The 13,046-nt window shown below is 39.6% G+C and overlaps 1 protein-coding gene across 2 annotated transcripts in view; it reads right to left on the bottom strand.

Annotated features, from left to right (window-relative positions):
* Positions 1-2,065: 2,065 nt before the first annotated feature.
* The window catches only part of PPM1E (protein phosphatase, Mg2+/Mn2+ dependent 1E), a 169,307-nt gene continuing 158,326 nt past the window's right edge, over positions 2,066-13,046 (bottom strand). For both annotated transcript variants that reach the window (XM_059047714.2, XM_067021236.1), the window contains exons 5-7: positions 12,371-12,514; positions 12,040-12,133; positions 2,066-7,228 (exon numbers count right to left, since the gene is read on the bottom strand). In XM_059047714.2, the coding sequence (XP_058903697.1) occupies positions 6,165-7,228; positions 12,040-12,133; positions 12,371-12,514 (1,302 nt within the window). In that variant the 3' untranslated portion in view covers positions 2,066-6,164. The remainder of the gene's footprint in view (positions 7,229-12,039; positions 12,134-12,370; positions 12,515-13,046) is intronic.

The following is a 13,046-nucleotide window of genomic DNA, read 5'->3' on the forward strand; positions in this document are numbered from 1 at the left end:
TTTCACATTCACAATTCAGAAAGTAATGAGCCATTCTTAGTTTTCTATGCAAAAGAATCATTTTTCTTTTAATTATAAAGGTGATAAGAGTATAGAAAGTTTGGGAAGTACAAAACTGCAAGGGCCATGTGAGTGTTTGTGTTCCTTTTAGTCTTTTCATAGTGATATTTTTAGATTTCCCCTCATTTATTGCTAGTTCCCACATTAACCCTTACATGGCTTCATAGTCTTACAGAAGTTTCATAGAAGTTTTAAAATTCTGTCTAGGGAGGGTTAAGAGCAAATGGTGACAACTGTCATTGTATAGTTTGGGACATAAATAATTATATGGACTGCTCTGTTTCTAAAAACCTTTTTCTCCACTTGGCACATTTATGTGTTTTTTTCCTATTACAGAGTCTTCTCTTCCATTCCTGCGGAGCCTCTGCCCAGCAGAGAGCCCTTGCCCGAGTCCTGCAGGGCAGTTAAGTCTGTCTCCTTATGTGCATTTAGGAAAGCCTACTCTATAGGCCTCCCTGCCATTCAGCTTCATTTGATCCCGTAGCAACTCTTATTTGGCTTAATTGCCCACCCTGAATGCCCCAGCTCCAGGATCTCCCAGTGTAACAGCTGGCAGGGACAACTTTTTCATGTTTGGTTAAATTCCAGTTACTCATTTGAAAGATGGTTTCTCCAAATACATATAATTCCTGACATATTTCACATTTATTTTTTCCCTAGTCCTAAAGCAGGATAAGAAAAACCGGAACCTGTGTGTGAGGGCCCCTGCCTGCACCGTGAAGCAGGGCACATCTCATCTGGAGGTTTCACGACTGGGGGGGTCTTAGGCTCAGCATAAGAGGGATGCTAAACTCAGCTGCTCAGGACGAGAGCACTTTTCTCCTGATCACCACTTAACACTTTTGGGTCTCAGAGAAGAATTAGATTTGTCTGAAATATAAATTTAAAAGGATCTTCCATGAGATGATTCCTTGGCCAAGCAGAAGTAGGTTTTCCTAAAGTGCAATAGAAGGGTGTTCTTTATTTTACTAATTGCTGTTAAAATGACAGAGGACAAACTTGTAATGGAAAAAGGAAATGAACAATTAAACACCTTATTTCAGGCAATCATACCTTATAATTTGGTAATTTAGATAAATTTATATTAAATTCAAATGAGTTCAGTATACTTAGTGGTTTGCTTAATATCTTGCTGTGTGCTACTGCTTCAGAAAGAGATGTTCCTTTTGAACTAAGAGTACTAATAGGGGATTTTTTTCAAGTATAAATAATACTTATCAAAATATTGCTTTTCTTTCATTCCCTGCTTTAGCAAACTTGCAAATACATGATTCTTGCAGACCTTCACTTTGTTTTCTCAATTATTCTTTCTTGGGGTTCTATATAAAGTTATCCTAAGTACTTGAATGAATTTAAGTAATTAGGAGTTTAAATTTTCTAGGAGTTAATGGTGGGGAGAGGAGGGTAAGAACGCAGTGCATTGATTAGGTTTACTTATTTTTCAGGTTTGATGCCGTTCCCTTAGATGGAGATGTCTTGTTTTATCAGTTTTATTTCTGTCCCCCACATTGTCCTTTCTTTCTCTTTTTATCTCCTGTTACTCTCTTAAAGCATTCTTCCCGACAGACTTTCAGCCACAATTCACCTGATTATATTTCCTTTCTTCCAGTTTGAAACGAAAAGGGGAAAGACTTAAGGGAGAGAGAAGAACTTGGGCTGGACGCAGAGTTTGAAGAATAAAGTAGTTGGAGATTGGAGGAGTCAGCACTTAGCCATTGGCAGGTCCTGTTCCTCATTCATCTATTTTAGGATAACCCCCTGCCCCCAATATTAAACTGATGGGGGAAATGTGTAAGATGAGATATATCTCTTCTGGTTTTTCTGGGGAGGGAATAACAGTTGTAGCAGCACTTAGCAAACTTTCTTTTTAAAATGTTCCCACTTTAAAGTTTAGAAAACTGCCACCTCAGGATTTTATTTTCAGTTCTGAGGGAATCAACCTAAATCCCAGCACTAAATAACCTTCCTTTGAATAAAAAGACAAATGCCTAGTGGTTTTAAGTTGCTGGGTTTTATTAAGATATTGGCAAAATTTCAACATACTTCTTACCTGAATGAACAGTTTTAATAAAATATGAAGGATCACTCATGATTACAACTGAACTCAAAAGTGAGCTGTAGAGAAGATTTATAAATTGATAGATTTGCTTGGTAAGAAATGATTCACTTCATCTGCTCCGCTCCATAGAGAATTCTTTGCAGAGAAATGTCAAGAACAAGAGAACGAAGCCTGTCTCTCACCAAAGAGCACCTAGAGTAAGAGGTAACACTGACGTGTCTGTACATTATTTCATACATCAAAGTTTATCAGAGTATTTTCCTTTTCCAGAACAACTGCTGTGTCAGTCTGGAGCTCCCTATCTTATTTCATATGTTCTAATTAGTACAATATAAATAGTCTTTAAAACAGAAGATAAAATGCTGCTAGAGGAAGTAACAATTATTTTTCAACACAGTACCGTTTCTGGGAAATAGACCTATTATAACACTGGAAGTATCTTGTTTTGGAAAAAAGCATTTAAGCTATTCACGGGTCAGAACAGAAGAGTGGGTGTTTGTCCTTTACCGTCATGTGATTTTTAAAAGGTAAAAAGAAGCGTGTTCTTTCTTTTTCTAATTTATGATCCAAAGAATAATTCTCCTAAATTATGGTATGACCAAAACTTTTATGGCATTGCTTCGGTGTGAATGATCACTGAGTGAACAAATTATGTTTAAACAAACATTAAAATAATAATTTAGATCACTTTCCCTCAAAGCCTCAGCAAGCCTTTGACGGGGAAGGAAGTACTTGAACCACAGCAATTTTATCTGTAAACACTTAACTTCTTTATGCATCATTTCATCTGCCCGTTGGATGTTGCGCTTCTTACTGGCACAGTGTTCCAACAGAGGAGTACGGTTGTCATGACGATGCGGTGTGACACTGTAGGACCACTATAAATGCGGTCAGAATCAGACTCAGTGTTGACATTGACATTGTTGACATTGTCCTTGGAAAAGGTGTTAACTTTCGAGGATCCTCCTAAATTAAATGCAACAGTAACTTTATATTAATTCAAGGACAATGGATGGCACTTTTAGGTAAAGAAAAGATATATACATGTATTTCCACCATCCTTTTCAGTACAGACCTAAATGGGATTAATAGCCCCAGTGTTTGGTGCTGTAATGTTGCTTCACCTCAGATATCCCTCAGAAGTACACATCCAGAAAGTGAACAAAGGAGGCCTCCAAATTAGGGACTGGTTCCCTTTGAAACTCACAGTGAATGTACAAGGAGTTTGTATTGACTTCAGTTAGTGACTTGAAGTCTGTTTCCCTAACCAGTACTACACTTTCTTTTTTATATTTATTATTTCCTATTCTAACAAAACTTTAGCAAGCAAACAAGTTGATGCAGATCATGTTAAACTGTAAAAGGGATACTGCCATCTTAAGGATTGAATGTAGAACTTCCACCATCACTAAATTACACAATGAATAAAAGTACAAAACACATAATTCACAGACTGTACCTCAGCGTTAATGGTTAATATATATTATATACTTTTATATCTAATATTTTTACAATCACCAGATACACCATCATTAAATACAAGTTACAGAAATGTGTAGACACCATGAGTAAGAGGGGGGACTTATTGCTTACGTCAGCAAGCAGCAGATGAGGGCACAGGATTTGAACTGAAGGGAACTACTTTCTATCACCAGTGGCATCAAGATATAACACTGCATTTCACAAAGCACTGCTTTTTATCTAGTTTCTAGAACCAAGAGCAGTATATATCAGACCAATAACCACTACTTTAATATGTATTATAGAATTTTAAAGGACTTACCTTACAAGTGGTACCTAACTATAAGTATGCATGTCGTGAACAAATGAATTAGTAGTTGCTATTTTTTACAATATTGGCTTATAACGTGACCACACTAGAACTACTTTGCTTTATTTTCTAGAGGGCTACTGGTATCAGAAATGGAGTTAACACTGCTTATGTAGTTACACCTACAAAATTCAGACCCTTAAAGGTGAGGTCTCTTAGTCCCAATTTCATCCAACCATTTTTCCCCAACTGAAAAAAACCTGTCATTTGTACCTTATTTCCTTTCACCTTCTTTATTCTGATCAAAATCATTAGCAATAGACAACTGTAGAAAAATCTTTAAAAAATTTTTAACTTAGCTTAGTGCTTTGGGCTATAATATATACCAGTGTTCTGCTGCCTCTGTTTTCTTGCTTCCTTAGATGATAATTTGATTTGAAACGGACACTGCACCTGATGGGTTGTTAACAAGATCTAGGCTTCCAAAAATGACAGATGTGCGTGAGGTCCATGGACGGGGGTAAAGCATCAGGATGGTGACAAGATTCTGGTACTAAGGCTGGAGCCATGGGTGCTTCCTCCTTTTCAGCCGTGTGTCACAAGACTTGAGAAGAAGTGACTTCAAAGTAAGGGAAAACAAATACTGAAAAGCTCTACTTACATCCAAATTTTGTTGCTAAAGTGAATCTGTTATTTGTTTGCTATAGCTACACTGGCACCCCAAAATATGCTACAGTCCTCTGCGTTTTTAAGGTCCAGGAATCACAGTCCTCCACTATAAGTCTGGGGACCACAGTGTACTTAGTGTCCGTGTGTCAGCGTCACGTTAAAACAGGGCCGCTCAGTGCACATTTCTCAGCGAGAGCATTTAGCGCCTCCCAACAGCGTGAGGGCGCGAGCCCCGCAGCAGGCAGCTCCTGTGCACTGGCGTGGCTGCTCCGCTGGGGGGGGGGGGGGTGTCAGATGGAGACACTCATGATTCTCAAAGAATCAGGCTGCTTCACTGAATGAATCTGATTATTAGTTTATTTGCCGCCTCTAGTTGTAGGTATGGTTCTGACTTGAAACTGTAGAAATGACAAAAAGCAGACAATTTCAGAATATCAAATGTAAGTAAATATTGAGAAGAGAAATGTGTACTATTCGGTCTGAAGCTGCAGGACTCAAATTTACAACTAAACAGACCTCAGTTGCGGTAATCTGCATTCTCCTTTGCACTTGGCCTCTGGGCTCCCTTGAGGCAGTACTTTCAGCCTCTTCCACACCAATTATTTCATTCCCTTGGGGGAAACAATTTTAGAGAAATTAAAACTAATATTTTTCATTCTCCGACACCACTTTTTATTTGATCGTAGGACATGCCTTTGCTGTCTGAACTTTTTTTTTTTTTTAAAAAGGCAGAAAAAAATAGAAATACTGTTTGATTTTCTTTTAAAATGGCAACTTGATTCTAGTATATTTGTACCTGAAATCATCTCCATTAAAGAAGTTTTACTCCTGAGATGAACGTACAGTGAAAAACACATTAGCGTCATAGGTTAAAACCAATTGACAGCAGTCTTCTAAAAAATAATAATTCCGTCAAAAGCACCATAACAGGTTATGAAACTCCCAAATAGCTACAGCCCTAGGAAATACTTTTTGATTCAAAAAATTTTCATTGTTGGTCTTTTATGTTACAGGAAAAAACTAGTGAATCTGTTTGACTACAGACCACCTCACAAGTCTGAGAATATGACATTTTTACACTAGTTTTCTACTTTCATTGTTACCAGTTAAAACCCATGTGGCTTTTAACCTTTTACCTACCAAAAAAGGGGGAGGGGCTCTCCCTCATGGTCCCCAGTCTTTTGAGGAACATTCCCCAACTAGATCCAATTCTGCATTAAGTTTCCCAGAGATACATTAGGCACATCAGAACAGATTTCACCTGCCGTGAGATTTCAACACTATAGCTCCGGACTGAAATAACCAACTCGCAAGCTTCCACTAGTGACGCGAAGGGGTCACGGGGTGGGGGTGGTACGTAGGTACAGAGACACATCACTGGGACCAGGTGTATAATTTTGCTAGTGAAACCGCCAGTACTTTTTTATTAGACTGAAAACACTGTAGTGAGTTTCCTAGAGATCTATTTACATTTAAGAGTTGAGCCATCCATGGCTCATCATAAAGAAGCACACAATATTTCAGAAATGTCTACCTTGTTTCTACTCTGATAGTGATGTTTTTATTGGGGGAGAGCTAGCTAGCCTACTTTAAAGAGAAAGTTATTTATTCTATTTTTAAACTCCAGGGAAGAGCTGGGTATGGAATAGCATTACTCTTTTTAAGCTTCCCCATCAGGTTTTCACTGTACCCTTTCCAACTGTTTTGTCTCCATGGCAGAGAACTTCTTAACATGCTATTTCTCTTCCCACTTCGAATAAGTGAGGACAGGCTAGTGCCCGTTTTGTGGGAAGGCTCTCGAGCAGAGAGAAAAGAATAAAACTTTGGATTAAACCTGAATCCGTGCCGCCTCTTTGAGTAGTGGTAGTGTAAACGATACAATCTAGAAACTTTCTTTCCCAGGAATTTGAACTGTTCATTTTCCAACCTAGAACAAACAGGAGACAAGCTCTCCATTCTGCATATCTGCTGCCCTGTGGAACCCAAATTAAAAGAAGAGGGAAACTCTCCAGCACCACTCCGTTCAGGCAATGATGATTGAACTGATTTTTTCTCCATTATTAGCTCATTAACAAAATTTGCTTTCTTTGGTGCACCAGGACCAAACATCTCAACTGGTGGCAAAAACTGGGCACCGTGAGGTTTGCTTGCTTCTATTTGTGCAAGATCTAGGTAGCCTGGATCTTCCAGCACGTTGATTTGGGACCCTGGGCTCAGGCTAGTTCTATCAGTGAATGAATCCACACGCCCATCATAGCCTAGATCAGCGGGTGCTGAGCACTGGTGCTGAGGCCAAGGGCGTTTGCACTCTCCGTGATTCTCCTTATCATCCCCACCATCTTCTTGCCCTCCTTGAAAAGAGCTCTCTGTCCAATCTGACTCCTCACTAACACTTACAGCTTTGTTCATGTCCCTCAGGAATACCACAATAACAGTGATGTTATCACTTGACCCAGCATCGCGAGCTGACGCCACTAACTTGTGGGCGACCATGCTGCTGTCTCCATTATTCTCCTTCAAGTGGTCAGACACAACTTTCACCGCCTCGTCAGGGCTCACGGTGTCATAGAAGCCGTCGCAGGCAAGAATGAGGTAGTCTTCAGTTCCATCCAAAACAGTAGAGGCAGAATCTGCATCCCCACAGATGTATGGCTTATGTTCAGCATCTCCTGTGGGAATTAGAAAAGAGGTCAGATTTTGGTTTATCTTGCATGTAAAAATGTTTATGGCCAGCTCAAATGGCCTAAGCAGAGCAAGGTCCTCTGTTGAGGGAACAGTATCAGCAAAGACACAGAGGTGACTGTTAGGGAGAAATTTGTAGTTGAATTTTGGGTGCTTGGAGGGCAACAGACTGGAGACCTGGGGCCCCACTAAGCTAGGTTTCTGTCACCAGCTTTTACTGAGATACGTGATCATCTGCAGTGCATTCTGGAACTTCCAGATCCCTCCCTTGTTCATCTTCGTTGTTTTCCTTTAGTACTTGGAGAGAGCCTTAGCAAACAGGTCCCTCGCCTGTTGGGTAACCAAATAACATTACTACAAGGGATACTCATTTACTTCTTTACATAAAAAACATGGAGTATTGAGCAATAGTTCCTAGTTTAGGGTATCATAATTCATTGGCCAACAGTAGTTTAAAAAAATTTTTTTTTACAAAATGCTTTATCATTCTTAAAGTGGTAGCATACAGCTTAGTGGTTAATGATGCAAGCCCTGGAGTCAGACTGCCTGCATCCGGATCTTAGCACTTGTTACTTACAAACCCTCTTCAATTACTGTCCGTTTTATTGTACTAAAACGGAACTATATGACTAGGGGAAGATAAAATGAAGTTATGTATACTTACTTAAACGATGTGGCCATATTGTCACTGTTTCTGATCTCTGTTATAGGTTCTCTCCTACCCAAGTAAAGTTCTCTCCAATAGTTCACATCCCTGTTTAATCCTCAAATAGACCCAAAAAGCTCAATGGGAACTCTATGGATAACTCTGCTAGAACCACTGTGGACCCTGAACAACAGATACTTACTTAATATTTAATTACCTGGGTTAGTTTATCTACAAAGTAAGAAACTAGTCTTTTTCACAGACTAAGGTAGCCAGAACCATCTTCCTCAAGTATGGTTTTGATTTCGTCAACTTCACTGCTATACTATGGCACCTCCCAATGGCCTGTTAAAGCTAATTAAAACTTCCCAATCACTGGGGATTCAGTGTCCTCGACCAAAATCCACTTTACTAAACTTCCCCATTCCCTATTCCACCTGACTGTATTATTATCATCATTATTTTCTGAATTCCAGCTCTAAAAATAAATGTGATCTGAGTCATACTGTTCCCAAAAATCTTAGTGCTTCAATTAAAAGGCTACTGCAACTGTTAGTTTGGAACAGAACATACAAAGATCTGCACAGAGAAAATGCTGCCAAAATTCTGGCTTTTCACCTGATCTACTGTTGGATGTCAAATTCATGACGTTTCGCCCCCAAATTTGGTGGGAGGGCATGATTATCCGTTTCATTGTAGAAATGGCAACATCCTTTTGTCTTAAACCTCCTCTCTCCATATGCTAGAAAACATATGCCTCGTGTCAACTTTGGATCATAAATCTGAAGGGCTCATGGGGAGAAACAGTTGAAAAGCATTTTATTTTTAAAGTGTTAAGTGTTATTTACTTTCTAAGTAGAGTTGAACTCTGCTCGGGAGTCCTTTTTCTTTCTTTTTAATTAATTAATTAATTAATTTATGGCTGTGTTGGGTCTTCATTGCTGTGCCCTGGCTTCCTCTAGTTGCGGCGAGCCGGGGCTACTCTTGGTTGCAGTGCGCGGGCTTCTCATTGTGGTGGCTTCTCTTGTTGTGGAGCACGGGCTCTAGGCGTGTGGGCATCAGTGGTTCTGCAGTGTGGGCTCAGTAGTTGTGGCTCGCGGGCCCTAGAGCGCAGGCTTAGTTGTGGCGCACGGGCTTAGTCGCTCAGCGGCTTGTGGGATCTTCACGGACCAGGGCTCGAACCCGTGTCCCCTGCATTGGCAGGCGGATTCTTAACCACTGTGCCACCAGGGAAGTCCCAGGAGTCCTTTTTCTTGTCCTTATTTAGCCCCTATTTTATTCCATGAGCTTTCCAAATCCTTCTCACATTCTTCAACTCTTTCCAATTAAGTTACTGGATCTTGGTAGATGGCTTAATTTCCTACTTCAAAGAAAATTAAGTTTATCAGGCCCGAATTCCCTCAATTCCTCCTCCCGACTTAAAAAAAAAATCTTTAGTAATTCACCTATATCCACAACCATTTTCTATTTTCAAAATTCCATGACTTGACCTCTGCAGCATTTGACCCTGTTGACTACATACTCCTAGAAAGCCCCTTGCCCAGTGTCTGTGATACCCCATTTCTGTGTCTCTGAGCCCTTCCTGATTTTCCTCACTGGCTCCTTCACTTAAAATCACCAAAAATCACTGTGGGCCAAGACTGTGCCAGGCAGGGTTCTAAGTGTGGTGTGTGTATTATGCCATTTAATACAGAAACTCTATGAGTTAGGTACTGTTACTATTCCTGCTTTACAAAGGGACAAATAGATACAGAGAAGTGCAGTAAATTTCTCAAGACCCACAGCTGGTAAAGTGGCAGAGCCAAGATACAAACCCAGAGAGCATAACTTCATGTTATTCTACAACAAGTAATGAGTCTCATCCTTGGTCTCTCTTTACACTAAATATTCCTGGGCAATGTCATCCATTCCTGTAGGTTCAACTAACACACACACACACACACACACACACACACACACACACACACACACACACACACACACACACACACACACACACACACACACACACACACACACACACACACACACACACACACACTTCACAGGTTGCTAATATTATTGCCAAAATGGGATGAACTCCCATATCTCTATCTCTAGCTCAGAACTCTGCTAAGCTCCAGATCTGTATTTCCTATTGCATATAAATTATCTCTTCCAAGACATCCCACAGGTACCTAGAATATAAAATATGTCCAAAATGAACTCATTATCTGCCCTTCTCCCCAGTCCCAAACTGCTGCTGCTGCTTTATTACAAATGTTTTATCATCTTCTCAGTCACACAAGTCCGAAACCTGGAAGTTAACTTTCCTCTTCCCCCCATAAACTGTCGTTTCTGTCTCATCAATTTATACCCTCCTCTGTATCCCCATTTTAGCTGTCCTATCTCTGAAACAAATTGTACCAGCAGCCTCCTGAATGACCTCTCATCTAGGCTTTCTACTCTAGTTCGTCTTCCATAATTATTAGAAATACTTACAAATACAAACCTGACCACATGGGCCCTCATCTTATTCACCTGGCAAAGTCCAGACACTTAGCCTGGCATTTAAGCCCCTTTGTGCTCTGGTGCCAACACATATCTCTTCCCACTCCCACCCTCTGCCCCAGCCTCCTGCACTTGTCACTGTTCCTAAAACAAGACATGCCCTTTGAGATGCCCATGTGTTTGTATTTGCCATACCTGGGAGGTCCTTCTCTGCATACTATCCTCCATGTCCACTTCAGAAGTCACTTCCTCTCTGAAGTCAGCCTGGTTTTCTCTTAGATTGTCACTTATTCAAGGACATTCTTTCCCTGCTTTTCCCCCTCGCGTCATATTTTTAGAAGCAAGAAATGATACGTATCCTCTAGTATAAAGTTGGTTCTATAACAAGCATTAAAGTTACTTCTCAATACTCGGACAAAGACAGTTAGATCAAGAGAAGAGGTCTTTGGTTGGAGTTGTCAAAAATAATTCTGTTTGAGGGTGTGTTTTAGAAATGAGAAATTTCTCCCTTTTGGCCTTATTCCAGAGTTTCTAATATAACTCCCTCAGTCTAAGGTAAAGCCAGCTCTCAGTTTTTCAAGAGGGACTGCAGAATCTCTGAGCTTCCTCCTTCTCCCTCAGCCTCTGCTGCTCCCATTTGGGCCACTTCACAGCTTGCCAGCACCTTCCCAAAGAGTAGGAGGGAAATCACATCAGTGGTGAAACTGAAATCAGTCCTTTGAGATTTTGTTAATGTTCCTGGAATATTTTGGTAATGATAAGCAAAATTTGGGGATTAGACCTTAATTCCATTTATCCATGTTATCCGTACATCAGATGACTTCATTTATTTAGGAGGCAGTGACTGAGAACTGCAGTATATACGCATATATGCATACCACCCATATAGACACATGCACATTGATTTGTTCTTTTTAAAAAAACAAAGTGAAGCTGAGCCATGAAGCCTAAAGCAATAGACCCAGGTGCAAAAGTGAAACAGACAGAAACAGTACTGTAGCCCAATTCTTTGAACTACACCTTTGCATTTTGTCCAAACAGCTTAGCTGTTTACTGTCTCAATTTTAGACAAAGAATTTTATGGACTTCCCCTTCTTTTAAAGAATTTAGGTCCAGGGAAGCAGATTTGCTGAAACCCCAGGGTTATCTGACAATTATATTCCACATATAGTAAAATTAGTTTTCTAATTTTAATATAGTAAAAATTGTTTTCATCTAAAAAGCATATTATTTGTGTTATTTTAGAATCCATTGAAAAAATTAAAGATATAAGCAAAGTAAAATATGGGGGGGGGAAGCTTCTATTTTATGGAAAGTACTGATTTAAGCTAAGTATGACCTAAAATGGAATGAAACATGAGGATCACTGTGGTTTTAAGCAGATTTGTATGCTAAAGATTAAAGGCTTCCGTTTAAAAAAAAAAAAAAGAAACTAGTAAGAGAACATTTCTTAATATAGTTCTCTTTTAAGAATGGAATTTATGTAAATGAGTAGGCTAAATAATTAATTAAAAGAAGCATTATCCAAATGTTATTTTAAACAGTAATAAGCGCTCTGAAAATCTGTTACTATCTCAGGTTCCCTTGTTGTATCAGATTAATATAAGACAGTGTTCTGGAAAAAGAAGTTTGGAGAAGCAAAAATTCATCGGTTTTTCCTACCAATAGCTCTGGAGACCGACAGACTTCCATTCACCCTCCAGGCACCAAACCAGACTACACAACCTCCAAGGGCCTCAATTCGCTGCTTTTCATCCTGCACAGTAATGTAATAGAAAGAAGCAAATAATTGGATTCAGGATTTATTCATCTACCTTAACAGTAAACAACAGATATAATACTCATCAGCTTCCTGGAAAGGGTTCTCTTTATTTTTCCTTTGGAAGGTGGGCATGGTTGCTGAGATAAGGTGATAATTATAATAACAAGTGAAAATCAGTGACTAGAAAACTGCCTTTGTGGCATGTGCCCTAACAGAACAGACCATACTTACCTCTCTGTCCGGTTTGTGAGGCTTCATTAGTTCAACAGCTTGGCCCTTTCTCACAAGCATAACCTGGGAATCACCTACCCAGGCCACATGCAGCATGTTGCCTCTGATAAAAGTCACCACTCCTGTGGTCCCGCATCTCAAGCTCTGAAAGTAATTTAAATAAGAGTCAGTAAAAATAAGTAGACATCAAATTCTCACTGAGAAGCAATTTACAAGTAATACAAACTTTTCAGTTGGAAGCTAGACTACTAATAACTGGATTTCACAAATAGCAATTCCCATTTCTCAATGCATTCTTATGTGCTTGTATGTATTTCTATGTGCACACACAGATACAGAACCATTTTATCTGTGATATGCAAGGCAGAGACAATTATCAATTCCATTTTATACACAGGTACTATGGCAGGTTATGTGAGTTGCCCAAGATCAGGTAACTGATTAGAACAGAACTGAAATTTTTTCCTCCTAGTCCAGTGCTAAGCCACTATATCAGTCCTTAGAGTAAAGATTTCCATACTCTGGTCTCTGTTTTGTTACTAACCTACTGTATGTTCAGGGCGAGAGTCCTGGCTTTACAAAATAACATACAAAGCTTCTGGTGTGGACACAACAAATGCTTCCATACTCTGGATAATAAAACAGGAGCCGAGAGATTACATACATTCCCTGGAGT

Source organism: Kogia breviceps, chromosome 19, assembly GCF_026419965.1.
Source record: "Kogia breviceps isolate mKogBre1 chromosome 19, mKogBre1 haplotype 1, whole genome shotgun sequence".
Classification (NCBI taxonomy): Eukaryota; Metazoa; Chordata; class Mammalia; order Artiodactyla; family Physeteridae; genus Kogia; species Kogia breviceps.